The sequence below is a fragment of the Danio aesculapii genome, chromosome 6 (assembly GCF_903798145.1).
Source record: "Danio aesculapii chromosome 6, fDanAes4.1, whole genome shotgun sequence".
Classification (NCBI taxonomy): domain Eukaryota; kingdom Metazoa; phylum Chordata; class Actinopteri; order Cypriniformes; family Danionidae; genus Danio; species Danio aesculapii.
This window is the reverse complement of record NC_079440.1, coordinates 32,362,000-32,376,932: the sequence shown is the minus strand read 5'-3', so window position 1 is coordinate 32,376,932 and position 14,933 is coordinate 32,362,000. Positions and strand designations below refer to the sequence as shown.

General features: G+C 36.1%; 1 protein-coding gene across 11 annotated transcripts in view; it reads left to right on the top strand.

The window, feature by feature from the left end:
• Positions 1 to 14,933, top strand: part of lrrc7 (leucine rich repeat containing 7) — a 191,457-nt gene that overhangs the window by 168,300 nt on the left and 8,224 nt on the right. For 9 of the 11 annotated variants that reach the window (XM_056459998.1, XM_056459997.1, XM_056460005.1 and 6 more), the window contains 4 exons: positions 2,135 to 2,260; positions 10,994 to 11,224; positions 13,699 to 13,791; positions 14,564 to 14,638. In XM_056459998.1, coding sequence (XP_056315973.1) covers positions 2,135 to 2,260; positions 10,994 to 11,224; positions 13,699 to 13,791; positions 14,564 to 14,638 — 525 coding nt within the window. The remainder of the gene's footprint in view (positions 1 to 2,134; positions 2,261 to 10,993; positions 11,225 to 13,698; positions 13,792 to 14,563; positions 14,639 to 14,933) is intronic. The other 2 variants (XM_056460003.1, XM_056460004.1) reach the window with 1 other exon arrangement.

Below are 14,933 nucleotides of genomic sequence, written 5' to 3'. Positions count from 1 at the left end.
AGGTACAAACCCTTGTCACTAGGGCAGTACCTTTTTATGGAACAGAATTGTACCTTAAGACAAAGAAACACATTTGTACCATTGCAGTTTGTACCTTTTAAGGACATGATTTGTGCCATGGGAAACCAAAATGTACCTTTGGTTTTTAAAACCCTCAGATACAATATTGTACCTTCATCAAAGGTACAAATCTGATCCATAAAAGGTACCACTACAGTGTCAGAACTATTTAAAGGCATTTTGCTGAATCCAAAATGTGTCAGTTTCATTCATTCATTCATTTTCTATTCGGCTTAGTCACTTTTTTAATCTGGGGTCACCTCAGCGGAATGAACCGCCAACATATCCAGCATATGTTTTACGCAGCGGATGCCCTTCCAGCTGCAACTCATCACAGGGAAACATCCATACACACTACACTACAGACAATTTAGCTTACCCAATTCACTTATACCGCATGTCTTTGGACTGTGGGGGAGTCCAAACGCGAACGTGGGGAGAACATGCAAACTCCACACAGAAACGCCAACTGACCCAGCCGAGGCTCGAACCAGCGACCTTCTTGCTGTGAGGCAGCAGCACTACCTACTGCGCCACCGCGTCGCCTTCCATGTGTCACTTTATTTTCAGCAAATATAAAACATCAAATACATTTTTAAACAATTTTTTTTTTTTTACATTTTTTTTTGTGGACATACACCTTTTCTATTTACAATAAAGAATAAAAAATACTTTAACATCAATCAAAAGATCTAATTTTTCACAACACCTTTCACAAAAACGTTACAGAAATATATTCTCCCATGTACAATATAACTCTTTTTTCTCCAATTTTCACACGATACCTTTGTAATCACTTAAAAGTTAATTTAATTTAATTAATTTTAAAACAGAAATATAATTATGCAAAAGTATTGTAATGAGATTTGCACAATGTTTGATTAGTTTAAAATACTAAAATGTCTGCATGAACACTTTGTAATGCAGGACTTTTGCCAGCTCACCTGCTTAGTGGAAAGCAAATGCCGAAAAGTGCCTTTATTAATAATGAAAATGTTATCATCAGAAAATGCTTACCAAATGTTTATTAAAAATGCCTTTAATGTTTAGTTTACAATACCTATAGTTTTGTTTTACCAGTTGTTTTGTTTTATTGAACTTAAAAATGAATGTTTATGAGTTTTTTTATACATATGCTTTTAAATGATGATTCATGTTTTAATATGGAAATTATTCATAAATCACTTTGCCTTTCTAGAAATATTTATTTTCATAAATATTGTAATAAAGAAGGAGTTGTCCAACACTTACAGTATGTACCTTTTTTATATGAACAATTGTGTACCTTCATTTCAATAGCACCATAAAAGGTACAGAACAGTATCATAAGAGGTCTTTTCTGTACTATATAAGGTACAACTTTTCTAAAGGTACAAAACTGTTCCTTAAGGTACATTATTTGTACCACTGTGTACCTTTTTTTCTGAGAGTGAGAGATGTAATAATTGTAATTAAAATGCTGATTTTCAAAAATATGCCTTTAAAAAGCTGGTGGAAAACTTTTGAGGGGCAGCTGAAAAATATTTGTGTCTATACATTCATCAGTTTAAAGGCTTAATTCAGTTTGATTTTAAAATTGAATTCCTTCTGTAAGACAGAATAAAATAATGTTAATAATGTACAATGATTCCTATAAAATAAATCTAATACAAAATTAGCCTATAACACAAGCTGCCTCTGGAATGAACTCCTCTAAAAAAAGCCTGTTAGTCTGCTCAAACTACAGTAAACTCCAGCTTATGAGTCACAAAAACCAGATTTGTGGAACAGGCCTAAATCCAACTCCCAAGACGAGGAATCTTGCCATGCAAAATGCTTTTAGCACAGATTTTGTTTTGCACCGTTATCTAATTTTGGTTCCTTTAGTAACCTAGACACAAAATAAACACCGCTAACAACAGACCCAAGAGCATTTTAGCCTTGACATGTTTGAAAGCATCTGAATGGAATCCAGATCAATAACCATTGCCGATCCTTCCAGTGTAGCGAGCCACGGATCTATATTCTTTTCTTACAGTGTCATTTTAGAGCGCTGTTTTGATATCTGCTTGCTGACAACACCATATTCTTTCAGACACCTTCACAACAGAGCAATATTTTAGATAATGGACAAGAGGTCATGTCCCCGAGTAGCCAGTGGGCGCCGTATTCACTGGGACGAAGAGACGTGCCACCAGAGAACATGAATATCATCAAAAAGGTACAGGTTAAAGTGTTTTTTGTTTCTTTTCTTTATAATAATTTGAATCTGAAATCTGAAAAGCAGTACAAGTAGACTTTTAGCAAGCGAATTCCATGGCTCAGCAGTATATTGAATATGAACATATGATCAACATTGAATTTGTACAATATTTAATAGTATGCATACTTTTAATAAATTATATGGTATGTAGCAAAACAGCTTATATAGATACAAATAATTGGATATGAGCACATCTCAAGCTTAGCGGAAGTCATGGTACTGTATTAAAGTCCCTTTAAGGCAAGTCATTTCACTCGACGGCCATCTTTGAAACACCTCTCAGCCAGTATGCTCTCGAAAATTGCTTTAATTGCTTGCCAAACTTGCTTTTAAATTTCAAATTAGGAATCACCATTAAAATTAAGTTTTTCCTTCCTTTTTATTTTTGTCATTCAAATCATCACAATAAAATTGTAATGCAGAACGAAATTACGTTGCAACAGACCCAACAAGAACATGAAAAACATCACTATACAAACATTATAAAATCCTGACATGATAAACAAGCCTTATAAATTCATAAAAATATAAAAATATAGTTATATAAAATATAACCTAATTTAAAAAGAAATCTCAATAAAGAGTAACTTAATACTAAAATACCTATTTCACCATTTGTTATAATAGTTATAATATTAATAATTTATGCTAGTTTAACTATTTATTGATTTACTATTTTACACTAGCTATCAATAGTGTTTAAGAATTGATCTTATTCAAAAGTCTTATAATGACAGGATAAAAACTATCACGAAACCGCACTGATTTGGTCCTCAGGCTTCTGTAACGCCTGCCTGATGGCATAAGCGTGAGAAGGCTATAGCCAGGGTGAGTTGGATCCCTTAAAATGCTATTTGCCCTAGACAGACAACGTCGTTGATAAAGTTCCTCGATAGATGTCAACTTGACTCCAACAGACCTTTCAGCTGACTTTATGATCCTCTTGATGGTGTTCTTGTCAGATACACTACTATTCTCATACCAAAGGGAGATGCCATTAGTGAGAACACTCTCAACAGCCCCTCTGTAAAAAGTTGTAAGAATTGATGGGCTGAGGTGTGCCCTTTTTAACCTTCTCAGAAAGTGCAGTCGTTGGTGCGCTTTCCTTGCAAGACAAGTGGTATGGAGAGACCAAGTCAAGTTCTCGGTAACGTGGACTCCCAGGAATTTAACCTGCTGTACAGTCTCCACCGCAATATTGTTGATATATACAGGGGAGTAAATGGGGCGTTTCTTCCTGAAGTCGATCACCAACTCCTTGGTTTTTTCAACATTCAGAACTAAGTTGTTGTTACTGCACCACTCTGTAAAGAGCTTTACTTCCTCCCTGTAGTTCCTCTCATTATTATCCCGGATGAGACCCACTATTGTGGTGTCATCAGCATATTTAATGATGTGATTAGTGCTAAATTTTGTACAACAATCATGGGTCATCAGAGTGTATAGCAGTGGGCTCAAGACGCACCCCTGAGGGGAGCCTGTATTCAGCAGAGTGGTAGATGACGAAATACCCTCCGCTCGCACAAACTGTGGCCTGTTTGTCAGAAAGTCAAGAATCCAGTTCCGAAGAGGTGTATTCAGACCTAAAGATGCTAATTTATTGACCAAGTGCTGAGGAATGATAGTATTAAAAGCAGAGCTAAAATCAACAAACAGCAAAATTAATTAACAACTATCTCTTTAGTTTCATTTCTAAATGTTCGAATCGCACAAAATCAGCAGAAATTCACGTCTAGTCCAAGCCCCTTCCCCAGAGAATCATCAGTCTATAGCAGGGGTGTCCAAACTCGGTCCTGGAGGGCCGGTGTCCTGCAGATTTTAGCTCCAACTTGCCTCAACACACCTGCACGGATGTTTCTAGAAAGCCTAGTGAGTGCTTGATTAGCTAGCCCAGGTGTGTCTGATTGGGGTTGGAACTAAACTTTGCAGGACACCTGCCCTCCAGGACCGAGCTTGGACATGCCTGGTCTATAGTGATCGCTGATTGGCTCCTGTACTAGAAGGTGGGGCTTCATTTGTCATATTAACCATTAGACTTTTCCCCATTCAAAACTATACGAGTGACATGTCTTGTGTATTCCGTAGTCTTTGACTATACATAACAATATAATATAAACATTGTCTCACTGACATTAGAGTATTTTCACAATCTTAGTCTCGGGAGAACAGTCAGATACTTGAGTAATTTTAAATATCAAAAAAACAAATTGTTAAAGTTGGGCAGTTTAATTAAATTTAGCAAATCTCTACTTTTTGTTTAAGTGAATGGATTCTTTAAAAAATTGCAGTATACCTTATATGCATCCATACATGTTTATACTGTACATTCTTACTTTTATTCAGTGAGGATGCATTAAATTGGTCAAAAAATACATAACACACAAAAATACAATATTTAGAGATCAAAAAATTTGCGTTCAATGCAAAGTATTTATAAAGCATTTACCATTTTATCAAAAGGCAAACACAAAAAGTCGAATGTAAACACATCAACAACAGGGCCTATAGAAAATCATCATACCCTGTGAAATTGTATAACTTTACTCACATTGCCTCTGTTTTCAAAAAACCTTCAGGATAAAGTTGTACAAAGGCACAGGTTAGGAGAAGGCTACAAAAACATCAAATGCTAAAAAAGTTATTTGGAATGTAATTTTATTTGAGGCTGTATGACAAAATAAGTAATCATTTCAAAGGGGAATGATGATTTTCTATAGGCACCGTATATTATATATAAAAATGTTTCATAAAAACATCAATCATCAGTGATAATCTGTTTATTCAGCGCTGTTACAAATTAGGGCTGATTTTTACTTTCGCCTGGCGCAGACATCTGATGACTGCTCGTGCACCTGACAAAATGGACGAGTCTTTTATACTTGACGCGTTCGCCGTAGTGATATCTTTTAAAACGGTAAAAGTCAGATGGATAAACAGAGAAGTAGGACGTTTCCAGAACTACGTCATATCATTAATATAGTTCAAGATTTTTAAACTAATTATTTTATTATTTATATGATTTATCTTAATGATTATAAACATTTTTATAACCATTGAAGATAATTAAAATCAAACTTTAATGCATCACTTGCTTTTGTTCATATCTCGGACAGTTTTATCTAATAAAGTTAAATATCAACCACAACAGAACATGAGTTGATCTACAAGTAAACATTTATTATTATAATGTCAAGAATAAAAGCCAAAAAAGTACACTTACTAAAAAATACTGACTTTTTATATAGATTTAGCCCACTCCACAATTCACACATTACTGTCTGGCTAGTTTGTGTTCTCTGCTTATATGCCAAGGCAATAATGGTCCTGACCATTATTGCCAATAAAGCCTAGAAAAATAGAGCATCAGTATAATGTAAACCGATAGGTACAAATAATCTTTTCCAGGTGTCAAAGAAATAATTTTACTTCATTTTTATTTTGTAACTATTTAATTGTTTTAAATTCAAACTTGTAATATACACATCTGTGTAAAACCTATGAATTGTAGAAAAAAACTTCTGTAATTGTTTATTAAAACCACCTGGGTCTCCACATTTGCCATGGCCTCCCTCCATCCCTCAAGTTTTTCTAAAGTTTTTAACAAAAAAAATCCTCCTTTCCCACTGCTGTTGCAGTTTCTAGCCAAGAATTATTGGCCATCTGGTAACCCCTATGATCACGCATGGACAAATCATAAAGATGTCTGTACAGGCATACCTGTTTCAGACAAAATCTTTTCAAAGTGTTTCATATTCAAAACTCATATGAAATGCGGCCCTGTAAAACTGTTCACCCGAGTTTTAAAAAAATTGTGCGCGCTCCACCAGTCGAAATCATGTTGCACACACCCAAAGCGAATCTCTGCAAACTCCGTGAAGTCACATTTACCACGTGCACTCAATGCGAACTAGCGAATGCGTAGATTCTAAATCAGGCTTTACAAATGCTCATATAGTAGTTTTTCCACCCAAAAATATGTAATTTACTAAGTAGTTTGTGAAATGTGTACTTTTACTTTCCCATGAGTACATTTTTAGTGCTGTATCAGTACTTTTACTCCACTATTTTCCATTACCCTGCAGTCACTTCTTTATTTTTTTCTTGTCTATGGAGACTGGCTAAGTAGAAAAATCAGTCATGTGATTCCTGTCCAATCGAATCGCACATAGAAAGTAAATTGCATCATGCTGAACTCAAAACATGGGCGCTTTATAAATGCAGCAAACTGTATGGAAGAATTAAAAGTGTCCAGGAAGATGTCTGAAATCTTTACAAGCAATGATCCAGTGACTGTTTAGCCTGCATGTCACTGATGACAAGATGTCTACTGTGTGATGACTGAAATCGCCAAATAGTCTTAAACAGTAAATGCACTACAGAATGTTACGTTTACACATCCCTTGCATGTAAACACATCAGCCTTGACATCGTAATACTTACCACTCTTGAGTACTTTTAGTACTTTTTTTTTTGCTGATTCTTTGAGTAATATTTACAACAGATACTTTTACTCGCACTACATTTTTTGTAAGTAATGGTACTTGAGTATGACTTTCCAATACTCTTTCCACCACTGGTTATATTTAATATATTTATATGTTTTTTTTTTTATCAAATGAGTGCAGCCTTTGCACAAAACAGTCCTGCATCATCATTCCCTGCTCTCAGGTCTTCAGCAATCATGCTAAAACATTCTCACCTCTAAAACGCACCTTTCTTTCATAAGCCGTGCTCAATAGAAATGATTCATTGCATTTGTCTGGATCTCATTATAGTTTTATTATTTCCACAGTGCATTTTTAGAGAGACACCCACATGTCTCTACGTATTAAAGCCTGTCATGTTCTACTCTTGAGTTTTCTCTGGCTTAACCTGTTCTCAGCGAGATAGAGGTGTCTGTTGTATCGTGATTGCCATGTTAATTTTTTCAAATGCCAGGGTTAATTACTACCTGCTGTTGTCATTCGTTTCACAAACGCGTGTTCCTTAGCAACCCCAGTCTATCTGTGAATGTCTTTAGGTTGTTTCTCAATATTGTGGAGCATTTCGCTTCTGCTGACAGATTTAGTGCTTATCAAAAAAATAATAATAATAAAAAAAGAGTAACGTACTGAACGTATATATCAAAATATATCAAAAATGTCCTGTGTAGCTAATTCACACCTTGACAAGAAGGCACTTATCACCCTGTGTGAACTGCTACAGTAAAGGGTTACTTGATTATGATTTCACTTTATAAACTTATGTTAAATGTTGCTGATTGAGAAAAGTGTAAACAACATCTGCAAAATTAAAGGAGCACTCCACTTATTTTGGAAATAGGCTCATTTTGCTGCGTGTTTTAACATTTTTAATCCATTCAGCCAATCTCAGAGTCTGGTGGGTTCAATTTTAGCTTAGCATAAAGAACATTGTTGAATCAGACTAGACAACTGACCATTAGCTAAGCCACACCCGAAAACCACCACACACCAATCGTGGCTAAGCAACCGTAGCTATGCGCAGGAGGTCTGTTAAGCTTTCCAGCGAGAGAACAAGTCAAAGCATTGTGCATATGAATTATGCAAATCTGATATCTGGTATTCTAAAAGTTTGGACAGGGTGGTGGAATTTTCCCGTTTCAAACCTAAAACCCAATGCCAGCGTCGATCAATCTGAGTGGGTTAAGTTGTTGTTTTTTCGAAATTCCTGACACATTCAGTGATAGACGGCAATAGCACACACCTCTTACCCTAAAAAGATCTAAACTGTGTTTCCTACAAAAATACAAAGCAGGTTATGTTTCCCAGCTGTCTTTTTCTTTTTTCCGCTCAATATTATGAGTGCTGCTCCATTTAAGCCCTCGCAATAGTAGTCATATTAATAGCAATCGTATTTCCATCTGTTTCAAGCTACGAATATTTGAAATTACATATCACAGAACAAAACCGAGATGTGATCACAATCTGAGCATTTGCGATCAATATACTTCACCCGCAGCTGTTTTTCAGTCATTTATAACCTTCATGCTCATGTCAGAGCTACACATTCAATGATGTGTCTTTTAGAGATTTAGTCATTGGTGACGACGTTATAGTGGGTTAGTGTCTGCTTTTAAATTTGGTGTTGGATTAATATTTAAAAAAAATATTTAAAGAAAATCTATTTGTTCACTTCTGCTATTTATACTGTGATTTGCATTTTAATATATATATTTTTTCACTTAACTGCAAATTAGAATAGAAACTGTAAAAAAGCACACAAACATACTGACAGTTATAGGTTCTGTACATTGTTATTGGTCAATGGTGCTAATATTTGGCACAAATGCATCACTTTCCCCTTTCTGCCTGCTCTTTCTATGAATGAATTATTTAGAAGCACTGTCCATGTGTGTTTCTTCCTCGGTTAGTAACGCTATATTTCATTGCACAACAATAGTTTATCCGGCTTTTTGGCTTAAAAAAGGGGAATCACGCTTTAATTTGTTATTATTAGATTACTTTTTAATTTCCCCTATCCTGCTGTGCATGAACTAAGCTGTTGAGTGGTCAGCATATGAGGTGGCAAAGCTAACCTAGCTTCAATTTTAATTAAATTATTCTCTAATCAGTTGCGTATTATGTCGTGAATATACCCCTGTAATGCATACTGCCGTCCTTTTTTGTCTGGCTTTCTCAGATATCTCACCTGTTCACCAAAAATGACTTATTATATCCCTGGGAATGTCTGACACAGTCCGGCTCATACATATTGTAATAAATGTGCCAGGCATGAAAGCTTGACAAGGAGGGTGGGGCTTAGCAAAGGGTCTTAACATTTTCCAAAATAGTTTCTATAATTTTATTTAAAACTTGACTGTTCTAAAGTTACATCAGTTACCACGACTGACAGAAAATAAAAATAAAAAGTTGCTATTTTATAGGTGGCTAGCAACATAATAGGAACATAGTTTTCAGGCATAATAAATAAATAAATAAATAAACTTTAATAATTTTTTAAAATAATAAATAAACTTTGCTGTGGTTCTATGGCTGCAGCTGGCAAGATGATATTATGCAGCACTGTTACATAGTACCTGAGGACTATTGCACAATTTTACACAATGAGTCAAACTTTAAATAGGAACGTTTTTGGAAACTTTTTTTTTCTCTTGAGTGAGATACTATGATCTAATCAGATTCAATGATTAATGCTAAGCTAAGCTGAAAATGCTCCCGCCAGACCTGAAGATCGGCTGAATGGATTAAAAAAATGCTAAAACCCAACTGTTCAACTATAGGGGGGTTGTAAAATGAGCCAAAATATATATATATTTTTTTTTTTTGGTATATGAATACTACAGTATGTAAAAAATGTTTAATAAGCATGAGCACGTTAAAATTTGAAGCTGTCAATTTTGTAACAATTATTTACTGTAGTTGTGAAAAGAAATGTATAATGATTTTTAATATGCAATTGACTCACTTGGCCAGCCTCCAGCCATCTTACATTTCATACAGTTTACTGATCGATGAAAATATTGAAGAATAACAGCTGACCCTTTTCACAAAACTGTTATGACGTGTTTAATGGTCATCATAATCTTAAATCCTTAAAAATCTTTGCATCAAATTATAAAAAACAAATTACCGCTTAAGCGAGGTCTATGGGGCTGAGAGTAAATTTGATGTTATTCTCTCCTCTGGCTGCCGTCATCAGTCTCACACATTTTTTTTTCTTTAAGAAAATAATAAAAAATAAAAGTTTCTTGATAACACCATTGTGGAGTTTTTTCTTTTATTATTTCAGCAAATAAGATTTAAAAAAAAAACTGATTCACAGCGCCCTAAGTTTACCCAACCATGACGCCTTCCGCTACTAAGAAGCCCGGAAATGTGAAAAGGGTCTACTGACTGGGTCTAAAAAAAGGGTCTACTGACTGCATGATGGAATCTATAGAATGCAGTTATATAACCCTAACATTCGAGAATGTATTTGGCAGTTCATGTGATACCGATTACACAACAATCCAATAAATAATAAGGTAATCATTTGCTTTATTTTAGATGAAATAGTCTGTATTTGCTGTTTTGCTAATTAAAGTGTTAGCGTTAATGTCACATAAAAACACTTTCAGAGCCACCTACTGTTTTTAGTTTTTAATTTTTAGGATCATTTAATTAATTATTTCACATTAACATAATAAAATTAAATAAAATAAATTAAAAACTTTAAACAAATTATATATTTTTTTACTTTTGTCATTTCAAACCTGTATGAATTTGTTTTGGAGTTATGGATGGAACATTTTGATAGACGTTCATATACAGGGTGGGCCATTTATATGGAGACACCTTAATATACTTATTGGGAATTTCACAAGTAAAATCAATGGTGTGCTTGGTTTTAACGTAACTTCTTTCATGAGTTATTTACAAGCCCCCTCACATATACTAATGTGCCACAAACAGGATGTTAATATCACCAAACATTCCCATTTTATTAAGGTGTATCCATATAAATGGCCCACCCTGTACATACACATATACACACAAAAACTGCAATATGCAATTTTTAAGATGATTTAATCTCTCCATGCTTTAAATAAGTGCATTAAAAATTGTAATCGATTGACAGCCCTAGTTAAACTGCACCCTATTAACAAAACCCAGCCTTTGAAAACAGATGATTGACTGCCTCTTTAATCACTTGCCTAATGTTTGCCCACAGCCTGGAGTTCACAATCCCCATCAACAACAGACGATGATGATTACTTCAGCCCCCCCACCCCACCGAACAGCCCGCGACCAGCAGTATGAGGGTGCCATCAACAAGGTGTCCATTCAGCAGTACCAGTCCCCGCTGCCCATGCCCATCACCACCACCAGCCCACGGCCCCAGAGTGCCCGCTGCTTCATCCAGACTAAAGGCCAGAAGAGCATGGATGGCTTTCCAGAACAGGTACCACTGCACTCACAGAGTAACATGCCCAAAATTTTACAAACACTACCCCATAGGGACAAAGTGAAAGAAGCTTGTTTGAAATATTTGCGTATTACTGGGTATTTTTTTATTTAATTCACATGTACACAAGTATTCACAGCTTTTCCATTCTGTTTTCACTGATCATCCTTGAGATGTTTGTACAGATTGTGCACCTCTGACAAAATCAGTTGCCAGAGCATTGCCTATAGACCTCCAAGACAAGGTTGTATGAAGACTCAGAAATATTTCTACAGCATTGACAGTCCAAATGAACACAGTGGCCTTCATTATTTGTAAATGGAAAAGGTTTGGAACCACCAGGACTCCTCCACCTGGCTAAACTGAGCAATCACCTGGCTAAGGGGGGACTAAGGGTTAACCGTGCGTGATCGTGATTGTCACCCCCCCACCCCCCTATCAGCCCAAACTCAGATTGTATTTTTACCTTCAGAGCCAGAGCAAGCTTACATCATCGATGACGCGACTGTTCAGTTAGCAAGAGAAGCGCTCTCATTCAGTACAATGGAGATTGCTGTATATTGTTTTGTATTTTTTTTAAGTCGTCAAATCTTTTGCTAAACAGATCCACCACTTTTGACGCTCATAAATTTTAATAATAGTCAACATGTATTAAGAGGTTTGCTAAAAATGCAGCTGACGTATAGAGAGGGGTTTGCATCTTTGATAAAGTATGACAGTTCGCGTTCATTGAAATGTAGGAAAGATTAATAAATCCATATGAGGCGGCTTAAAAATCCCTTGAAAGTGACGTTGCATGAAACTTTCTCCGTTTTGCGCTTGGGTGCACTTTGCACTCACACTGCAAGCTTATCACGCCAAACCCCAACCAAACCACACTCTGGACAACCTCTTCCAACTGGCCAAGGGCTGGCTGACCGAACTGCACTCTGGTGCAGCACGAAGCACTCACACTTGTCAAACAAACCGGGTCACATGCATCTGGGGGCGGTTCAGATAGCCTAGTTTGAGTACACCCTAAGAACCCAATGGTCACCATAAAAGACCTCCATTGTCTCGCTGTGAAAAAATTTTAATCATCCAGGAGATCAACCATCTCTGCAGCACTCCACCAATCAAGCCTGTGTGGTAGAGTGGCCGAAATCTATGACCGCTCACATAGGACTCTCAAACCTTGAGAAAAAGAAATTCTTTTGTCTGATAAAATAAAGACAATTCGGCCTGAATGCTAAGCGTCATGAAAGAACCCAAGCACATAGCCATGATAACAAAGGAGTGGCTAAAGGATTACACTGAATAGTTTTGAGTGGTCCAGCCAGAGCCCAGACTTGAACCCTATTGAATATTTCTGGAGAGAACTGAAAATGGCTGTACATCAATGCTCCCTATCCAAACTGATGGAGAATAATAGGTGCTGCAAAAAAGAATGAGAAAACTGCCCAGAAACTGATGTGCCAAGCTTGTAGCACCATACTCAACTCAGCACTCAACACAGGCAGTGAATACATATGTAGGTTTTTTTCCAAACTAACCCCTTTCATGATGTCATTAAAGTATTTTATTTTATTTTTGAAGAATTTGGGGAAAATAATGAATTTATTCTATTTTGGAATAAGGTTGTAGCAAAATTTAAAGCAACAACAACAACAAAAAAGTGAAGTGTTATGAATACTTTCCAGATGCAGTGTATTCCTGATAGGTATAATAAATATTACATGACTAAATACACCACTTTCTATTGCTTACATTTTCTGTCACTAAAAACTTGTCCACTTGAAAGCAGAGTCTGCAATGCATTTATACGGTTCTCCTACAAGAACTACAGGACCCATTCAGATTTCTTTCAGTGCAGGGTAAAGTTTCTTAACGACATACTGTAGCAGTTGGATTCATGATGGGAACAGGCCATCTGATGGTAACCAAATGCTCTAAACATCATTTGATCCCCTGTCCCAACAAAACTGGCATGAACTGACATTTTGGTCTTTTATGGATGTTTTAAATATTATAATGTACAATTTAAATTCATTTGCATTTAGCCAAGCCAGCAGTTTGTGTTTGTTTTTAGCCAACCTTTGGCTTATAAAATTTTAAATAAGCGTAGTTATTAATATTACCGTTAATAAAATGTTAAATGAAATCTGTGTATTTATGAGATGGAAATATATAAATAAAATGAGTGTATAGCCAACCTTTCATATTAGTGAACATTTTAAAGCGAGCTTCAGAGAGCGAGATCTAAATTTAGCAGGATCAGTCAGATCAGGAAGAAAATAATTCTAAGCAGGTAGTGAGTGAACACAAAGTGAATCTTAAGCAGCAGCAGGCAGGATGAATAACAAACAGCCCTGCACAGATTTCTACTTGAAACGGTATCTTCATATTTTCAAAGGACATGAGCGGTGTTTTCAAGATCCAAACGATCAGAAATATAGCCAAACACCTGGATTTTTGTTTTTTGCCGTTGACAGCTCTGTGTGAGAATCGAGAAGAACCCTGGCCTTGGTTTCAGCATCTCAGGGGGAATCAGTGGACAGGGAAACCCCTTCAAGCCCTCGGACATGGTAAGAACACTTCACTCTCAGTCTTAAAGGACACCACACAATGTAATATGCTAATTTCAGCATTTTAGTCTCAGAAATCACATTAAAGTGATACTTTATATAGAACAAAAACCAAAGCAGTCTCTCTTCAGTTAGTAACGTGTGTCTCTGTCGAGTTCCCATGGAAACATGCGCTACTGCAATGCACAACAAGCTGACTGCATTACCTTGTAACCCCTTCATGTCTTGCCAAAAATAGTCAAGATGTTGACAATACCTTTTTAGATAGTCACAAAAAAAAAAACATTCTTTATCTGTTTCATGTGTTAGGATCACTACATTGTGTTAAGCTAGAAATGATGTCAATTTGCATATCAAAAAGTGTACTTCTTTTCCCCTCCATAAGGTTTCAGCATAGCATTAAGATTGCGTGTGTTGTATATTTTTGCTTTGGGGATCCTCTAACAAGCCGAATCCCTGTAAGCTCTGAAGAAATGTAAAGTTTGGTGGACTCTCAATATGTGGCGCTTAAAATAAGTCTTCACGTGTGCACGTATGGCACATACTGATGGGTCCCACATGTAGTTCAGATCCGTATGCTTTATAATCTCTGCCTTGATTTGTCGTTCACTTTGAATCTACTCCATAATTCCATAGACGAAGGTAATTATTTTTATAGATTACCACTAATATTTTGAGGAAAACAGGCCATTCTAAATCCAGATTAAAAGGCAAAGATTCTAAACCATAGTCACCATGTGGTTCCTAACCTCATATCACTTTTGACTTATAGGGTATCTTTGTTACTAGGGTACAGCCTGATGGACCAGCCTCCAACGTTCTTCGACCAGGGGACAAAATTCTGAAGGTAACACTGTTCTCCATCACATTGTCCCATGAGTTGCGACAATGCATCCTCCGCCACACTGCCAGCGGAGGGCTTTGCATGTGGCATTAAATGTGAAGTGTGTATGCGTGTACCGTATGTGAGTGTGTGTCTCAAGTGAGCATGGACTTCTGTTGTTATGTTTGTCCAACTTTGATTGTCATTGTTCTGATTTCAAAGAATATATATATATTTTTTAACTTCTTAAATTCAATTAACTGGCATGGATGAATATATTTTGCACTGAATAATTCAATGAATAATTGAATGCACCTTT